Source organism: Arvicanthis niloticus, chromosome 22 (assembly GCF_011762505.2).
Source record: "Arvicanthis niloticus isolate mArvNil1 chromosome 22, mArvNil1.pat.X, whole genome shotgun sequence".
Taxonomy (NCBI): domain Eukaryota; kingdom Metazoa; phylum Chordata; class Mammalia; order Rodentia; family Muridae; genus Arvicanthis; species Arvicanthis niloticus.
This window is the reverse complement of record NC_133429.1, coordinates 11,809,988-11,830,485: the sequence shown is the minus strand read 5'-3', so window position 1 is coordinate 11,830,485 and position 20,498 is coordinate 11,809,988. Positions and strand designations below refer to the sequence as shown.

The 20,498-nt window shown below is 39.2% G+C and overlaps 1 protein-coding gene across 3 annotated transcripts in view; it reads right to left on the bottom strand.

The window, feature by feature from the left end:
- Positions 1-3,431: 3,431 nt before the first annotated feature.
- The window catches only part of Igf1 (insulin like growth factor 1), a 76,486-nt gene continuing 59,419 nt past the window's right edge, over positions 3,432-20,498 (bottom strand). For all 3 annotated transcript variants that reach the window (XM_076919896.1, XM_076919883.1, XM_076919884.1), the window contains one exon: positions 3,432-9,798. In XM_076919896.1, coding sequence (XP_076776011.1) covers positions 9,739-9,798 — 60 coding nt within the window. In that variant the 3' untranslated portion in view covers positions 3,432-9,738. The remainder of the gene's footprint in view (positions 9,799-20,498) is intronic.

Genomic DNA, 20,498 nt, shown 5'->3' with positions numbered 1-20,498 from the left:
ACTATGCCCAAGATGGAAATGCCTGACTCTACTCCACTGAAAAATATAATAAAGTTGTCAGATGTTTGTAACCATATGAAGAACTGTAGTGGCATAGAGGGATACTGGTGCAGAATGGAGACTTCAAATAACCCAGTGAGTGTCGCCAATATGGCTGTTATTTTTAAAAATGGTAAAGTTCCAAGCAATGGATGGTGTTACCTTCCCTTGATTAGATGGTAATTTTATCCTTGTAGTATTCAGCTTACGTTACAACCATGGGCTGGCGAGATGGCTCAGTGTTTAAGAGCACTGAATGCTCTTCCAGAGGTCCTGGGTTCAATTCCCAGCAACCACATGGTGACTCACAACTGTCTGTAATGGGATCTGATGCCCTCTTCCAGTGTGTCTGAAGACAGATATAGTGTACTCATATACATAAAAATACATTACAACCATGGAAGAATACTTCAAATTTATAGTAAGTTATAGTTGTATTCTAGGCTTTGATGACTATAAACAGATTATCATTTCTATGGTCTTGGTCCCTACCCAATAAATGCCAATAACAATTCCCTTGTTATTCAACAACTCAGAGTGCCAACTTAAGTCTTTCAAAAAAAATTAGAACCTCTCACATGACCTGACTAAACTGAGTTGGAAGAAAAGAAGTATAGGTTTGCTGACATCATGAAACTCCAGGCTTTAAAGACATTTTTCCCCTCCAGACAGAACCTTTGATTGATTCAGCCATCTGCCATTGAGACCTCAACAAATTTGACAAACTATTGAAGAAAAAGCAGATGAATTACTTCCAAGCTTCTCATAAGAGTCTTCATGACCAAAGTACACATTTCCTTGTGTATGAATTGTTTATTCCTGGACTATTATGAGGGTCTAAGACATAACCTTGTTCATTGACATCTCCCAAGATTGGTTTGACCTTGTATTTTCCAGACACTGTTAAATACATTATCAGGATTTAAAAGTGTAGTCTAAACAGGTTCGGGGAGTTGGGGGGGGCAATATGTTGACTGCTATGCAGAACTGCTTATTTATCTTGGTTATATACTCAAGTATGTCTTCTTACTCAAAGACCTATGTAGCTACATTTCTTCCTCTACTTGGAAAACAAACTTTGGATAATAGGTGTCAATTAGTGTGCTGTAGTGTCTTTGCATCTGGATTGGATATGGAATGATGGTGTGGCAAGTATGCAGAGTTTTGTGTTTTCAGAGCGTATTCAGGTCTCCTTTGCCTGCCTTTGACTTTTAGTGCATCAGTGTTCTTGAACCTCCGTTCCTCGTCTTTAGAGTTCATAATGGTGCTTGCCCAAAGATAAATGAGACAGTATAGGTAGATCACAGTAAGAGCTTATGCTTGTGATTAGTAGCCATCATTATTGTTACAGTTAGAGGTAGTTATCATTGATGCTCATCAAACAGCAAGGAATACGACCTTTAAGAAAAGCAGTCGTTTGGCCTAGATGATCTTGTAGGTCTCTGCAAGGATAGAATTGTTCCTCGGGAGGAAAACAGCTTTGGACATAGTCAACAATAGAAAAAGTAAGTTAGTCTCCTCATACGTAAGCAAAGCTGTGAGGGAAAATTGCTTCCCAGAACAGAAGGAATTTTCTTGCAAATTTATAAATGATTTGACAGAAAGTCCTGCAGTTCCTGGGAGCATTTCAGAATAGGCTGGGGTCTTACAACGAGGCACACGAGCAGTTAGAAATTTCTGAATGGGTTTGTATTACTAATGATGATTGGTGTCAAATTGGAAACCCTGCTCTGCCACGTGCCTAATAACCTCTCATTCCATTGTCTACGGAACATTTTAGTAAAAGGTATGGCTAGGTTAGATGGATGTAGATGGAGGGAGGGGAAAGGTATCATCCCGGGTAGAGGAAGGAAAAGAGTTATGTAGACGACTATGGTCATGGGAGACAAAACCCATTGGGGATTTTAAGGACAGCTGCAGATTGTTAGTGGAAAATCCATAGCAAATTTAAAGGAACAAAGACTGGGAGTCAAGATGAGATCAACTATCCATGGTGTGGGGATCAACATGAAAAAAAAAAAATCTGCCCTACTTCTTTAAATTCAAGGGCCAGTCTCATGACTCCTATTTCCATTTGGGTAACTTTCCAAAGACTTAAAGGTAGGCTTACAAAAAGGGAAATAGAATCAGACTCCTTTAAACAGGAGGGGCATTTCTGCACTCTATAACTTGTCTTTCTACTAATACTTGTGTGAGTGTGATACTGTGGTCTGAATTCAGTAAATAGCACTAATACTTGTGTGAGTACTATGACGTGGTATGTATTCAGTAAACAGATTTTTTTGAAACAACTCAGTGCTGAGAAATTATAGTCTTACAAAATTTTTTTATGGGAGGGGGTACATCCAGTATTATTTGTGTATGGTCCTTATAGGATGTATTTAGATCTGTTGGCATGAAAATATTTTCCCAAATGCTTGCATCATGGGTTAGTTATAACTCACTGTTGGGTCAGAGTCAAAGGTGTCATTCTCATCTACTCATTTCATGCATATATTTTTTAATCCATACATCTTTTATATATACTTTGAATCGTTTCATCTGTAAGTTCTGTAAGATATCGCTCTGATAAATGATTAGTTTTATTCTGAGTGTTTTTGTCTTATGGGTTGTGATCATTGTCACTAATAAGAATGCTATATAACAGTAGACATGTTAAGCAATGACACGCAGGTGCTTCCATCTTTCTTAGAAGGAGTAACAAAACACTCAAGGGAGCAAATATGGAGACAAAGTGTGGGACAGAAACTGAAGGAGGGCCATCTGGAGACCATTCCACCTGGGTATCCATCCCATGTGCAGTCACTAAAGGTAGATGCTGATGTGGATATCAGGAAGTGCATGCTGACAGGAGCCTGATATAGCTGTCTCCTTGGAGGTCTGCCAGAGTCTGACATATTCAGAGGCAGATGCTCACAGCTGACCATTGAACTGATTAAAGGGTTCTCAATGGAGGAGTTAGAGAAAAGACTGAAGGAAATGAAAGGGTTTGTGGCTCCATGAGGAGAGCAACAAAACCAACCAACCAGAGCCCCCAGGGTCTAAACCACTAGCCTGGGAGCACATAGGGAGGGACCCATGATTCCAGCTGTATATGTAGGGAAAGATGGCCTTGTTGGGCATAGGTGGGAGAGGAGATCCTTCGTCCCATGAAGGCTGGATGCCCAGTGTGTGTGTGTGTGGGGGGGGGGATTCGAGGGTGGGGAGGTGGGAGTGAGAGGGTAGGTAGGGCACATCCTCACAGAAGCAGGAGGAGGGATGATGGGATAGGGAGTTCCTGGCCGGGGAGGGGGAATGGGGTAAGGGGATAACATCTGAAATGTAAATAAAATATCCAATAAAAAACAGAAAAAGAAAAGAAAAGAAAAGAAATGACACACCACATCAAAGGAACCAGTTAATCAAACATGATTAATTTTAATGTAATTACTAAAGAAAGATATACCATTTTATTATGACACTCTAGCCGTACATTTTCAAAATATGCTTTACTAAACAGTAAATGTAAGATAATGATTCAGTTAGTTACATTTTTAGGAGTCGTTAGGACTGATACTGCTCTGCCATAAATGAATTGAATAAGCACTTCAAATACAATCAGGGATAATTTGATAGAAGATGCTTTTGTGTATGTGTGTGTAAAACGCATACAATGAACGACCAAATATCACTTTCAGGTTTCAGTAGGGAAATTAATGCATTGTCTGTAAGTTAATCATCACCCTTGGCCTTTAAGCGTGATAAAAATAAATGAAGCCAAATGCATGTTGTAATCCAAATTCTCAGAGCTCCTTAAATCCTTAACCAAAATCTGATATGCTATTTGGAGCTTTCATGTAAACCGAATATACACTGCATGATGTTTGGAAGGTTTAATGATATACAGACACAGATAGGAGATACGGATGGAGCCTCCTGCGGTGTGTTTAGCAGTAGGTACAATGTAAATATTCAAAGGAAATGACATGAAGGATAGATCAACAGAGGAGACGACATTGCTGTGAGCCGGAGTGAGGTCAGCCGGTGGTTGGAAGGGATTTTTTTTTTTTTTTTGCAGGTTTTTTTTTTTTTTTTTTAATTTTTCTACTTTACACAAGTACACTTTGGGCAAGAGAAAATGAATAATGCTTGCTTTTAGGCCCAGACAGTTTAAACAAAGGCAAATTGGAAAGATTGTGAAAGGTCATTTTGAAGGTGATTCAGTCTGAGATTTAAGTAGGAGAAAGTATTTCCATTTTAGCTTGTATTTCAATTGGGTGGTGACATTTAGATTTTTTTTTGTACACTTTCTCGATCTTTGTTAAAGCATTTTTCTCCTTAAGAACCCTTATCAATGACAGAAAAAAAATACATGGAAAGAAAAAAAAAACATCATGTCAACTTAAGTGTAATCATTCATTAAGAGGAACCATGTGAAATATGTGTTTTAAAAGACAGTTCCTTAGTTGTTGGATATGGTTTGGCCAGCCTCTAAAAGATTCTGAGGCAGACACTGGGAGAAAAAAATCACCACCAGCAAAATTGAATTGGAGGAGCAAAGACAGTTTGAAAAGTCCCCTGGGTCTCTGTCTTATCTGGGAAAGGTTTTCTTAAAATGATAAGAAAGAAAGGATTGTACCAGATATGGCTTGTTATTTAAAGGGATATCTTTATCATGTACTTTATGCATTTAAGCTTCAGACAGTCTTATCTCTTTTCTTTTAAATAGAAACCACACAAAAAAGGTATCTATGTATCAATTCCTAATACCTAACAGGAAAGTCTTACAGAATATCACAATAGCAAGAAGCAAATCTGTATACTATAGGATTAAGCACTAGTGTTGAAAACAAAAACAAGCAATGAAAATTTCCCTTAGTATCCCCCCACCTCCCCCCCCACCCCACCCCCCCACAGATTCAGGGCTTAATGGTCTTTGTTGGGAATGGGAACAGAGACTCACACTTCTACTGTATTTTGAAGTAAATAATCCCTTAATATTAATCATTCATGTTTTGAAACCATGGGAAAATCCATGCTTTGAATGGGAATTGCTCATCCATTTGAGAAGTGCCAAACAGGGCCTACGCTAATAAATTAAGACAATCTTTTATGATTGAAACTAGAAAGGAACATTTAAAATGGTCTGATTCAAATAAGTGAAACCGCACCTCTTCTAGCCAGCCTATAAAGAGTCTACGTGAGTTTGTCATCTTCCATTCTGTTATGAAAGAGGAAAAGGACCAAGTCTTTTTGAGCATTAAGATTTCCATTCATAAAGATTGCATAAAGTAAAAAAAAAAAAATCAAAATCCAAACCCAACAAAAAACAGAACAAAATTTTCACAGATTGTTAGTCATCTTCTTCAACAATTTATCATAGAATCTTTCCTTTCTTTGTTAGTAAATAAGCCCAATTCATAAGGAAATACTTTCTGACTTCTCCCAATGAGATCCATGATTACTCTAGGAGACCGGCCACTCTGAGGTCTCTGATGGAAGACCAACCTCTACAAGCCAGAAATCAGCGCCTTCCCCAGGCGGATGTGGCAGGAACTGTTTCTAGTAGTAGGTAAGTCTATGTTCTTAAAATCTTTGTATTTTCTCCACTTTCTGAGTATTTGTTTTTGAGTGGAACACACACACACACACACACACACACACACACACACACACCTACTTACACACATGTACTCACCCACCCACACAAAACCCAAACCAAAAATCAACAGGAAACCAAACAATCAACAAAGAGAGCAAGAAGTAGCTTAATTATTTCCTTCTGCCATTTGCCTGAAGTTTCCCCCCCCTCCCCCCCACTCCAAGTTACTGACCATCACTTCAGATTGGGTAAAGTAATGCTGATTCCGTTAAATTTGAGAGCCAATGAAAGAATCGAGCCATCTAACTTTAAAACGTTTCCATCCTCTGTCTCTGAACCCCTAAACTCACAACTTGGTGAACAATACTCTACTTGTCAGTGACACGAAGTTGAAAGGTGTTGGCTAGGGTGGTGGCTAGACCTAATGCTATCTCAGTAAGCCGTCTACTATACAACTGCTGTTTTCAGACTTTAAAAAAATATGTCTATGCTTTCTTTTTTTTTCTTTTTTCTTTTTTTTTTTTTTAGTCAAGTACTTTCTTAAAGAAACAATAGCACCACATTGGCGTAGCTGGCCAAACAGTTAAAGGGGAAAGCAAAACTCGGTGGGTATATCCTGTTTTCAGCACATCCTCCCAGGTGCACAAATCGTAACAGAAACCCTGGAGCCATGGGGTATGAGATGGTTTCATCTACACAGACATACCACATTTCACATTGGCATTCAAAGAAGGAGAAGGAGTCTCAAGGGGCACGGTTGCTTTTTTGAAAGATAGGATTTTTCAAGGAAATGATTTCTTCTTATTCTTACGGTGAATAGTGGTGTGTGTGTGTGGGGGGGTTGTGTGTGTGTGTGTGTGTCTGCATGTGTGCACATGCGCACAAATGCATGTGTATGGTGGGTACATGTAGGGTGGGTATTTAAAAAAGGATTTTCTAACCCCAGGAAAATAGATTATAAAGGAGAGATGCATTGACTTTTTCTGTGGAACTGACTCAATCTTACAATGTTCAAGCACTTGATATTCTTTAGAGAACAGGTTCAACATTTGACCTAGATATTGAATATTTTTTAAGTAAATCAGCAATAATTCCATCAAACAAAAACTTCTCCCTATCTATCTTTATAGTTCTTTTGAAAATTTATTAAAATTGCTCCATTTCCAGACACTAAAACAATTTACCTCCATAGCAAAGCTTACAAAATTTCGAGTTGTAGAATTTTAAATGTCCCTTTCTATCCATCTTGAGTCATTTGGATTCATATCATATAATATAATATAACATATCATATCATATAATGACGAGTTACTTGGCTTTCAATGTTTATGTAGTTCTGTCTAACAGTACTCATTCATTTAAAAGCACAATGATACTTTAGTATAATTAGTTAGTAAAATTCATATCTATTACTTGCTTTATGATCCAGTAGGAGAGAATTAAAGATTGGATAAAGGATTGCATACTTAAGCTTTCCTCATTGAGATAATTTCTGACTGTGTACAGAATTAAGTGAACAAAATATGTGACAGACACTTGGAATCATCAAATCCAACCATGGCGGGAAGCCCACAGATCTGGAGAAGGCCACCTATATGTTTTTCTGGGAATTACCAATTTGGAAACAATTACACATTGTGAACAAGAACTAGAAGTCAGAAGTGCCACCCATGATGTGAGAGGGCCCAACTTTTCCCTGCACCCTTCTGGGAAAGCAGGTAGATGGCAAACTGGCCTCTTATTCTATTTACATCTGTACAGTAATCAGGGGATGTTCAGTGTGCCTGATGTTCTTAAGCCCAGTCGACTGAGGCCTTTATTCAACAGCACCTTCTGCATTTCCCCAGACATTCTAGAGGCAACCCAGTGGAAGGAAAGCTAAAGGTGTCCTTTTAGTTTTTCTTATACATTTTATAAGAATATTAAGGAAGCTCGCAGAAAAAGAATCAAGCCTGCAGATAATGTGAATATTGGAATTTTTTTTTAAAGAGGCAGACAATCTTGCTCCATAAACAAAGAACATGTTTCTGGTTATCAATGCCCAGATGAATGTACCCAATACATTTCCAGGAAGCTGGATTCTTTCTTCTAAGCAGACACTAGGGACAACCTCAGGCTTGAGAAGGAAAAATTTTGCCTCTCAAGTAGCAATTCTTGCCAGCATATTTTCATAAAATAAAAAATAAGTATGTGCATATAAAAGCAAGGGCAAGACAACGTCTGCTACAGCAACTTGTGATTGTAATAGATACTATTTCAAAATTTAAGAATATCAGGGCCTGTTTTCATATGCTAAGTGGAAGGAGAATTGTGTTTAGCAAACTGAGTAGAGTCTCATTGATAATGTTAGAGTTATTTCTAGATACTAAGTGACTGGAAGGATTAATGAGAGTGGATAAATAGAGTAATTGATTACCCTTTACTTAGCAAGGATCTTCTTTCTCATCTTTTCTTTCTTTTCACTTGTTTTTATAGTCATAAGCTCAAATGCAGAAGTAAAATCAAATTGCAAATCAAATGTCTCTTGCCTTGTGACATGTTGGAGAGACTGAGTCATTAACTTGTCACAGTTAGTTGCACAGCTTCACCAATAAGAACTTGGATATGGTGGTGGCATCCCAGTGACAGATGAACAATCCTTAGAGCTACATCATTAATGAGTTATTTACAGAAGTCCTTGCATCCTAGCAATTCTGACATTGCACCCTCCTGGAAACCCAGAACAAAAATATGAAGGTCTACTTTTTAATCTTCATACCACCCCTTTGAGGTAGGTAGATGACATATTGCCCCCATTTTGCAGATGAGGAAAACTGAGGCACCGAGAGGTGGAGTGACTTGACTGAGGTCACATGGTGGTGAGCGTGGGTGACCGAGGTTGCAAATACTTATTTCTTCGGTGATAAAAAGAAACCAGGACTCCTAAAATCCCTAGCCTCTTGCTTTTCTCACTCCATAGCTTCCTCTCTGGACTTGACAAGTAAGTGTGTCTTAATGGACTTTATATCTTAAGTTTCCCTTGGAAGGCATAATTGGGGAGGTGTTTGCATCTTTCAGGAGGATGGATTTCTTTATTTTTCAGTTCCCTTCCTCATTTTGTCATCTTAGGCTCCAGGCTTTCATTGTTTTTGCTTTGCTTTCTCCTTTTACTGTGTTGACTAGATTCTTTCATATAACAAACTACAAAATAGCACCATTGTACTAAAAAACAACAACAACAGAGTTTTACATACTGTTTGATATTTCCTGTATTATTGATATGCTAAATTTACATAGTGCTCTATATGAAAAAAAATAAAAAAGAGAAACTGCTACTTAGGTTACATACTAACTTATCATTTGAAGGAACTGTTGAGAGTTTAAGAGACGCTCTATGCTTCAAACACACACCTAAAAATGATTGGCCTCAAAGTTGTAGTTATTGTTATTCTATTTTTTTTTCTTCTTGAAACACAACGTCAAAAAAAAAAATATAAAGCTTTGTGTCTAAAATAAATGCATCCAACTTATATTTTGTACAAATGCCACAGATGGAGTCAGGTACGTTAAAACTTGGTGGGCCACTTGACTGCTTATTTGCTTTTGAGGAGGCCAAATTCAACCAATACAAATGTTAGAAAAGGGCGGGGCTAACGGAGCTAGACTAGATCAGCTTGAGCTACGAGGGGAGAAGCGGAGATAAAGGAACCATTCATAAACCACCTCTACACAGTTGCTAAATGAACGGCTTCAGCAGCCCAAATCAGAGAGGAATTTAGTGCAACTGAATCTCTACGACACCCATGCATTTTCGGCTCTTAAGAGGCAGGGACTAGGAGATATAATTATATATATATTTTTTTCTCTATAGAACGTTATTAATAAAGGATCAACAGCAATCTACCCACGCCAGGACCACTGTTTTTTTTTTTTTCAAGGTGCAAAGCTTTTTAAACAAACACTCCTAAAGACAATGTTGGAATGTTTACTTGTATATTTCATTGGGGGAAACACCCATCTTTGAAATGTTATTGAACTTATTATTGTCATTTGGTAGGTGGTTCGATGTTTTGCAGGTTGCTCAGGCAGCAAAGGATCCTGGGGTGACGTGGCATTTTCTGCTCCTTGGGAGGCTCCTCCTACATTCTGTAGGTCTTGTTTCCTGCACTGCCTCTACTTGTGTTCTTCAAATGTACTTCCTGCAAATAAGAAAGATAAGGGGCCATTACGTTGTTGTGGTTTTATATACCCATTCGTGTCTTTAAGTGATTCATTTATCCCTTGTGTGTTTTAGCCACTCTGTGATAATTAACTTGATACACATATGCAATGACCAAACAGAGTAGTATTTCAGTACCTTTACAGAGTCATCATTTCTTTATGATGCTAGCTTTCACAGTTGTAGTATTTTACAAGATATACAATAAATTCTTAAAATTTATAACCCTCTTTCTCTTTGCTCCTGTGCTGTAGGAGACCAGTACTGATTCTTTCTAGGTACTGTGCCAGCCATTTCTAACACTGGCCCTCAGCCTTTTGCATCTTATGCCTCACCAACGTAGCTTAAAGAGAGTTTGGCATCTTGAATTCTTTGGGAAACATACAGATGGAAAGGTCCTTAGTTAACAATTCAACTGAACTTGACCTGTCTCTAGGAGCTCTCACATCACAAGTGCCATTGTTTTATAATTACACCAACGTGCTACCCTTTCTATCTGCCTCTATCCCAGAGTCACTTACAAGAAGGAGATGCTGAGAATTCTGACTTTCTGACTGGAAGCATATTTTTTTCCCCAGTGAGTAAAACCAACCCAACCCAACCCAACCCAACCCAACCCAACAACACAAACCCAGCAGACTCTGGGGCTACCTCTGTTGTCTTGTTACACATTGTGTTACACTACTGTTTTTTTCCCACCCTCTATAGAGAGAGGCAGCATCTTTGAAGCAGAAGATTGGGGAATCAGGTAAAAATCACAACAGTATGCCCTGAGCTCAACCCTCTACCCTCTTCAACTTTCGGCAGCGTGAACTTGCTCAAGTAACTGTTTCCTCACCCATAAAATGGAACAATAGTATCTACATTATAAGGGCAAGGATTTGGCATTTGGGAAGGTCCTTTTCTGGACTAGAGGCATAATCAACATGGACATTAGATGTTATTATTCATTTCCTCTCTTTCTTATGTCATCTTTGTATTTGTGTGTGTGTGTGTGTGTGTGTGTGTGTGTGTGTGTGTGTGTGTATTGTGGGTATGCATGTAAATATGTATGTGGCTACACCTGTGGAGCTGCAGTCTTTTTTTTAAACAGGTTTTTTTTCATTGAACATGGCGAGAGTATTGAAGAGTAAGCTCAGGGCATCTGCCTGTTTCCACCCCCACTCTCGCGGCATTCATGCCTGCCTGTCAGTTCTTTATGGGACTGCTGAGGATTCTGAACTCAGGTTCTCATGCTTTCAATGGTAGCTTTCCACCAACTGAGATATCTCCCTGCCCCTTTACGTCATATTAATCAGAAAGTAACACTTCTATGGCCCAAATGCCAACTTCTTTGAGTTGATATCCTTGAATTTGGTTTAGAGCAGAAGTCGCATGAGAACAGAGACTCATCCACTTCATAGTGTTAAAGCTCTGAGTCTCATTTGGGATGTTGTAGGTACTTAACCTCTAATCAGAGGGTGTTCTGTAGGAGGATGTTTGGGATGTTGTAGGTACTTAACAACAATCAGAGGGTGTTCTGTAGGAGGATGCAGTAGACAGTTATAGGTACAGATATGAAGATACACTTCATAAGCCACAGTAGCTTTTATCTTCGAGACATGTTTCTGTCAAGACCAGCCATTCTCACACTGGCATTCACAATTGCCTAACTTTTCTTCTACCTAAGGGAATGCACACCTACTCAATCTCAGTGCTGTTAGGAACTAAGAGACTTTTAGAGACTTAGGGAAGGTGAGGGGATGCAATACTGATGAATACTACCAATACAAACCATTACGAACCAATACCTATCAACAAAAACTCTGAGGCATGTGGAGAGTTTTGTAATACAAGTTGATCAGCACTGCTGGAACATTCATTTGCCTCTGAGTCCTTCATGAAACATGAAAGGAAGCTATCCCTTTGTGAGTCAATGGTCATTATCATACTGACAGAACAGAAGAAAGGTGGCATTATATAAAAAACACTCTTTAAAGTAACAGGTTCCTGGCTGTTGTAAAAGAAGCAGGCCAGTAGGAAGTGAGGCCTTGAGTAAAGAACCTTGAAAATCCTGAGACCTTCCCTTTTCATAGCATACAACTCTTAGAAAGTTCATGACATTAACACACATTTATTGCTGGGCAAAGCATTAGACACTAAGCTATGGATGAACTTTTGCTCCTTGTTCTGCTTCTTATAATCTTTTTTTTCCGAGAAAAATAAAAGGAAGATATCTGTGGTGGAAGAATGGGGTCATTAAAGTTCACAACCCTTTGAAACCTCACATGTGGGCCTATTTGATTGTCTCACCACGGGCTTGAAGTAGCTGTAAGGACAGCACTATTCTACAAAACTGTTAACTGAATGAACTAACAGGTAGGGAAGCATACTAGTTTGAATTTGAGTATTTTTTTTTTCACATTTAACATGCACACTAGCTTAGAAATAAAGAAAATTGAGTCAAGAAAGCACACAGTAAACCAGTTCAAGAACAAATGGGTAACAGTAAAAGAAATCCCATGATCTGTTGAATCCCCAGTTCTCAAGGTGAGCTACAAGTTTATCGAAGAACAGGTTTAGTTATCTTCTGTACTTTACTTTTTAAATGCATGAGGGTTGTACAGCAGCTAAAAGTGGGGAGATGAGGTTAGATTGGCCATCTTACAGATCTTTATCTTCTGGGTTTTTCTTTCTTTCTTCTTTTTTTTTTTAACTTATTTTCTGAAAGCAGAAGGTAGACAGGGTGAGGTTGAGCAGAAGTGTCCCCTGGTGGTTATTTCATGAGTCTGTCTCAGCAGCCAGGAGAGAGAGAGAGAGAGAGAGAGAGAGAGAGAGAGAGAGAGAGAGAGAGAGAGAACACGAAGCTCACCCATCATCACTCTAAGTAGCATGCTTCCAGGCACACGGGCTCAGAGAACCCATTTAAAACCAGCTGTGTAGTCTGGTTTGCACTTGGCTCCATTCCCAGTCTCTCACATGTGACTTCTTTGTTGCAGACAATGATAGTGATGTACAAAAGCACTCAGGGACTTGGTCTCAGTTGCATCTGTTGCTTTGCTCATTGTCTTAATTTAATTATGCCGGCTCCCCTCCACAATAGGCTACAAGTGGAGGCCTGTTAGGAGCAGCCGTCCTCAGAGCTGGCACCCACCTTCCATACACATCTTGACGGGTTATGAAACAGTTACATAGGCAGCCAAGCAGAAACTTTTTTCTTTTACTTCAGCAGCTTGTCCAAGACAAACAAACCAGCTGAGACTGTTTCTAGTGTGCAACTAGACAGATTTTTTTTGAAAGGAAAACAGTAGTGAGTAAATATTATTTCCAATTGACACCAGAGAAGGTAAGATTATTTTTAAAAAAATTGCTGGTTTTCTAGCTCTCTGGGGTTGATGGAAGAAACCAATCCCTTTGAAAGAAGGGCTAACCAGCTTATTAAGGGATGAGCTGGGGAAGGGATTAATTTGTAATAAAGACCATTTACTCTCTTTCAAAGCCCTCACACTTTCCCCTGAAAAGTTACCCATAGACCCTTTGCGGATGAAGATCATCAGAGGTTACTAACAATAAATACCACAAGAATCTTGTTTGACACCTGCTGAGGCCTTCTGGTCTAGTGAATTCTCTTACCGGCTCCTCCCATCCATTTTTGGCAAGGTGACCTTATTTGTGTCCACTCCACTTCCAGGCTGAGGCTTGTTAGGGTTTAGTGACGTGCCTAAGGTTGCAGAGGAACTGCTAGATTCCTCTAAGATGATTGTTAGATCCGAGAGAAGAAATGGCAGTCATGATCATTGGGGTATTCATCACATGCTAAGGGTTATGTCATCCATGTTCTCTGCCTAAGCTTTCTTGTTTATCCCACAGTATTCCTCGTCATGGCATCATGATCATTTGACCTTTAAGGGATCTGAAGATTGAAAGAGTTAAAAAAAAAAAAAAAAAAACCTCACTTATTTCTTACAGTTAAGCTGGGCTTCTGGTTTAGATTGATGGAAGTGTCTTCTGATTCTGGAGGTGACCTGTTAATTACTCTGCTACCTACCACTCCAAAGAAGTAAGAAAAAAAAAAAAAAACAGCCCTAGAGCTTCAAAGATCTCTTTCTAACAGTGGTAACCAGGATCTCATCAGTTGTCCACCACCCCTGCTGGTTTATGAATGAAGGCAGGATGTCTGGGCCAGAGGACTCTAAGCTAACAGGGTGGGTGTCCTTCCTGACCACAATGTCAGCTGGGTCACATTTGCATGGTTGTTTATAGAGCTCTGGAAATGTAGCACTTCCAGTTAGCAAGAGCTATCTCCTTGGATATTATTACTTCTGATTTTCTTCACCATGCCTATATTTTTGGGTGGGAGTTTGCCTAGGGGCAGAATATAAAAGAAAGATGATAGACTCTTTAAACTCCAGGAAGGAAGCCTTGATAGTTTCAATAGACTTGTGTTTCCATCTTCCACCCACTGCAAACAAGTTAAGTATTGAAGGGCATAGTCTATGAAGGGCCTGGAATCCTGTAAAAAAGTGCTGGGGAAATAATGTCTGGCATAGAATATTAGCAGCTTATTTATAGAACAAAGTACTAACTCAGCATTGACCTTCTCCATGAAAGGGCAAATAGAAGAAGAAAGAACAGTGGATGATTGACAGGTGGCCCAGACAGCCATTCTTCATTTGTTGAAGTTTTTTTTTTTTTTTTTTTCCTGATTGGCTTGGAGAACACACAGCACTGTGGAAGATGATTTAGATGCCTTGGTATCAGCTCTGACTTTTTTTTTTTTTTACTTCAAGGAAACAAAAGTTCAAATTCTAGAACACTCCAGTTGGCCTTTCTTCTTTGGTAGCCAAGCTGAGGGGCATGAGATCTACTCTATGTGTTAGGATGGGACTTTAAAACCAAACACAGTTCAAAAGACCCATTCTCCTGCTGTGTGTGGCTGACTCTTTAGGAGCGAGGCACAGGTGTGTAGGTATGGTACAGGATGTTAGTTTGCCTAGCCTCTGGCTGATTTCTCAGACATGACTTTCTTCCTCCTTTAATGTGATGGGAATCACTATTCACGCCTCTCCATCCCTGTGACGTTTTACTTTGAACATTTTGGATTGTTCCAGGCTGACCCTTCACCTAAGTTGTGTTTGAGTGTAGTGGAGATATCAAGACTGAACCCACTCTTAGAAAGTATACATCTTCAGTGGCCAGCTTTGTCTTAAAGACTTCCCCTGATGGTTGTTACACTACCCTGAAGACCTGATATTAGTCTCAGATAGTCCTACCCCAGCTCCTTTCTATCTCTTCTTCTCTTGGGATCAATACTGTTGCTATTTGATGGCTTTCCAAAACCACCAAACTTCCTATTTTCTTTGATGTAGGTTCATCTTCTAATAAAGTCTTGCTTGTCCTCCCAGAAGCCATGTCTAGTTTTGATTGCAGATCCCCTACCTCACAAGAGTTACATGACTTTCGACAGTCACTGACTTGTTCTGGCCTCAGTTTCCTCTTCTATAACTTGAAAGAGTGGGGGTAAAAACACTGATGTCACCGAGCCATTTGACTGGCTGCTCTAACTTTAGTACACTTGTTTACCATAGGGAGATAGTTATCATTGTGTGCAAGGAGGCTCACTATCAGAGATAGTTGGTTGAGATCCATTCTGTGAACTTGGTTCTTATCAACTCCATTTTAGTCTGGTTTGTGTGCTATCTTGGTGTGCCTCCCTTTGTTAGAACACTGACATGTTTTACAGTAAATTCTGCACACGTGCATCTCCTCACTTAAAGGGACACTCCCCGAGACTAGGGGACATATTTCTTTTATCTCTGTACCCTCCCTAAATTCAAGCAGCGTGTTTGAGAAACAAAAGCCAAGAGCAAATGTGGCTTCTTGTTTATATTGATTTAAATTTTCTGCAGAGACAATGGGGTAGAGTTTAGGTCAACAGCAAGCATTGTATGGCCACTTGTGTTCACAAAGCAAAATATAACATAACCCTCTCCTGTCTCAGAACTTACGCTGATGACTGACACAATCTGTGTTAACTAAGAAGTGAATGAAATAGTAGCATGCCTGGTTAGCATGTTGGGATCCATCTTGGATGTGTATCCTGACGTGGCCAAATGAGAGCAAGATCTTGACAAGGCATTTAGCCTTTCTCAGCTTATTTCCTTATCCCCACAGCAGGGAAAAGAATAGCATTTCCCATGCAGGCTTATGATTAAGGGTTGTGATTCACTAAAGCTGGTGCCACAGGGTAAGGGTAAGTGTTGAATAACTAGTAGCTATTCTTACTATCTAGTTGTTTTTTTTGTTTTTTGTTTTTGTTTTTTTACAGTTCCTACTACCAGAGTACTTTCCATGCTTTTTCTGCTGATTATGGGCCAAGTTAGTTACTTTCTAGATTTGCAGAGTACCCTCAACTGCTGGGATAGCATGCCCACAGCTTTTTTTTAACCTTTTCTTTTTTAATAAATGATAATAAATAAGCGTCTGATAAATAAGTAGAAATGCCCAGGAGTGAAGGAACTTTCATTCTTCCTCCCTTATTTTTTGATTTAGCTCAGCCTGATTTAGCAACTCTTTCACTCTGCAAATAGCCACCTGATTTGATTTCCAGCGTGCCTTCTTGTGATGTAAGAAAGCACTGGTAAATGGGTTTAAAGGCTAGAAGGAAATAAAAGAAGAAGAAAATACTGAAGAAACTTTTTGGCTAGGCAGCAGAAAATATTATATTGCCTTTAACAGTCTGGAAGGATGTTAGAAAATCCTGCAGGTTCAAGGTCGTTTAGACAGGATTGTATGGATGAGTTGCTCAGGAATGTTTATTTGTGATAAATTCAATAGCAATAATAACAATGACAAAAATAACAATAATGGTGGTGATGATGACAAATTAGCTTAACTAAGCCACACTACTGTCTCCTGAGGTAATTGATTTTGGAATTTCTGAAAGGGCTCAAATGCAACATTTCAAAAGTGCAATACCAGATTCTGCTAATGTGACTGATGTTTGCACGCCTCACCTGAGGACCAGGTTTGATGTTCTTTTTTTTCTCATGTTTTCCCGGTGCCATTGTTCCAACTGGCATATGGCTTAGGCTAACATTGAACTAGTGTGTGTGTGTTAATATGTGTCACAGTGTCCTTGAGAGACCTGAGGTTCTGAAAAATCTTCTGGTGTGAGTTCAATGCACTGCTGATGAGTTCACAGGGTTAGTAAGAAAGGGCATTGTCCTCTTCCACTCAGTCTTTGAGTATGTGAAAAATCTGGGCAGAGCATTCAAACTCTGTGTTCTGAATTTTCCTTCTCACTGAGTTGAGAGAAATTTTGGAAGCTTGAAAGACTCTCCTGAACTTTTAGGATGAACAAAATAGCACTGTGACAGGTTGGAGTGATTTGCATCTGTTTGAGGTCAATGGGAGCCCTCGACATATAAAAGCAAACATGGGTACTGCCAGTCAGTGGTTTTCTCAGACAGAACAGTCTACAACCAGGGTTCATCCAGTTTTAAAAATTTAGAATCATTTTGTTGTGCTTGAAGCACCTAGACTCCTAACCTCATGTTCTTTTGAAGAATATGAATATTATTCAAAAACATAGCGTTTGATAGTGACCTGGACATCTAATACTGGCTAAAGAACAGTAATGATGCCATACATATACTGCTTCATTTACATGCTCTTTTTTCTCTTGTTTGCAATGTTTCATAAACTTTTAAGCATGCCTTGCCATGACATCAGCATCACCCATTTCCAAGAGCACAGTTGTCAAATGGGTAGGAATCTTTCCCAAACCCCCAACCTGCCATACTCTTGCTCTTAATTATCTGAAATTTTTTTTGTCCTGCCATCACTGTTATCTCCAGCTGTGAAAATAGCCCATCATATTTTCACAGATGGCAGGGCTGGTTGGTCTTTGATTACTTAACCTCTTGGTGTTGGCCAGACAAAAAGCCCCATGTGAACACTTCTAGACTTTACACAGAATTTTGTAAGAACTTTTGGCATATGAATTCTTGCTTGGAAGTCAGGGCCATTCAGCCAGTTTAACTTTTGATTTAAAAAATTTTGAAATTTCTTGGTCTTTCCCTGGGAACTTTGGAGCCATTTTCACAAAGAGAAGAATATTTGCTAGGATGCTTAGACTCTCAGGGAATGATAGTGGATGTTCTGGAATGAGCAGAGGGCATCAGAGACTTATGGCTAAGAAAGAGTAGGGGCCTGGTGAGATGGCTTAGAGAGTAAAGGAAATTGCTACTAAGTCTAACAACCTGAGTTTGATCCCCAGGAATGTCTCGGTAGAAGGAGAGAACCAGCTGTGTGAAGTTGTTTTCAACTACCAGTATACACTCCATGGCATATGAATAAATAGACATAATTTAAAAATGTTTTAAAGAAAAGGGGCAAGAGGAAGCAGAAGCCTAGGGGAGTTATAGACAATAATCCTAATCTCTGACAGGTTGGTGGAAGGAACACGGACTGGATGTGTAGACCCATCTGTGGAGTCAGCATTTAGATGTGGACCAAATTGTCTCAAGTTGCAATGTTATTCATTCTATGGGAAACTGCCAAGACCCACAGATGTGAGAGATCTATAGATTGTACATTAGCTGAGAGTTGATTGAAGCCCCTGGTTCCCTAAAAGGTATTATGAAAACAAGACCAATTTCATTCTGCCCATCCAAAACCATTGCCTTTATTTCCCAGAAGACAAAGGAATCTTGAGATTTTTGTGGATGACAAGTGATGTTTACAAAGGAATTTACATCCACTGAAAGAAAGCATCCTGGTAGTTACCCATGATTTTGGATAGTCATTTACCCACAAGCCCTACTGGGTTAAACAAAGCTACATAAACACATGCGTCATAGACACATGTGGACATTTGTGTTCATTTGAACACACACACTCTCTTCTCACAAGACTGTTTACTGTAGTGAATTACAGATTTCAAATTCCTACCAAAGGTATTTAGATTTAAAATCAGCTGCAAGTACATATTAGTATTCTCGTTTCTAACAAGCAACCCTCCATTTAAAAAAAAATCTCCTGACCAATGCTTTCTAAAACTATAACCATAATGGTTAATAGAGATGGGATGAGTTCTTGTGAGCCAGCCAGTAGACTACAGCACTGTTTATGAGTGCCTGGTGTGTTGAGAACTTTCTTAGAGGTGCTATGCAGCAGGCATGGGGTCACAGATCTGTTCTGATCTACCTTGTATCTGTTCCCCAGTTTTTTTTCCACATCCAGTTCTGTCTTCTGGAGGGAAAACCTAAGTTGACATTTCTAAATTATATATCTTGGTTGCTGGATGAGACCCAATGCATTGAGAAATCTCATCAGAGATGGGTTCCCAAATATGTGGGCTTCAGGGAAGAATTCTGATTTCAATCAGGCCCCTGGGAGAGAAGTTGACTTCATTATTGCATGGTTAGTGACTCCTGAAGAATCTTCTCTAACTAGTGTCAGGATATCTTTTTTTTTTTTTCTTGGATTAGGGGAACCAATAACTGGCCTTTCAGTCCCGAGATAACATTTACAGTGAAGTCTATGATGGACATTCTAAAACTTGCACAAAGGGATTGTGTTTGATCAAAACCTGTTAATCTTCCCACTGCTTTCACAAGTCCTCACATTAATTTTAGGCTGCCAACTTTATTCTGGTTGAGTTACCTATTACGTATTTCAAAAAAGTTTGATTCTCTTCTACCAGGCAAATAAATAGACTACCCCACACCCTTATAGACTCTTATGGATTTAAGCATTTACCGGCTGTGTTTCCTTAGAAAGCCTTGTTTCCTGTCTACCACCGTTGCTTGGAGGCAGGTAGTCAGGAGATGCCAGCAGAAGAGGAGTTACTCATTGGGAGATTCTCTTTGTCTCCTTTACCATCCCTCATATCTTAACAGTACACATTCAAAGCTGTTTGAGGTTGGCTTGTTTTAAAGAGACAGTTGATAGATCAAATGCCAATGGACAGCACTAGATCAGGTACCCTAGGAACCAGAGTGTCCCAGAAGCTCTACGAGCCTGGAAATCTCTCTCTCTCTCTCTCTCTCTCTCTCTCTCTCTCTATATATATATATATATATATATATATATATATATATATATATATATATATATTTTTATATATATAAAAATATATATATATATATATATATATATATATATATATATATATATATATATATATATATATATATAATTGTGAGATCTAGAATTCAGGCTACAATTAAAATGTCCCCAGGCACCATGGAATGAAAACACATATTATATTTGATTTTAACTGGTTGAGAAGAAAATGGTGGCTTTCTGTAAGTTCATTGTATGACTGTACTCCAACTTGACACAAGCTGGAGTTATCGCAGAGATAGGAGCTTCAGTTGAGGAAATGCCTCCATGAAATTCACCTGTAAGGCCTTTTCTCAATTAGTGATCAAAGGGGGTGGCCAGCCCATTGTGGGTGGTGCCATCTCTGGGCTGGTAGTCCTGGGTTCTATAAAAAAGCAAACTGAGCAAGCCAGGGGAAGCAAGCCAAAAACCCAGCACCCTCTATGGCCTCTGCATCAGTTCTTGTCTCTATGCTCCTGCCCTGTATAAGTTCCTGTCCTGACTTCCTTTGGTGATGAACAGCAATGTGGAAGTGTAAGCTGAATAAACCCTTTCCTTCCCAACTTGCTTCTTGTTCATGATGTTTTGTGC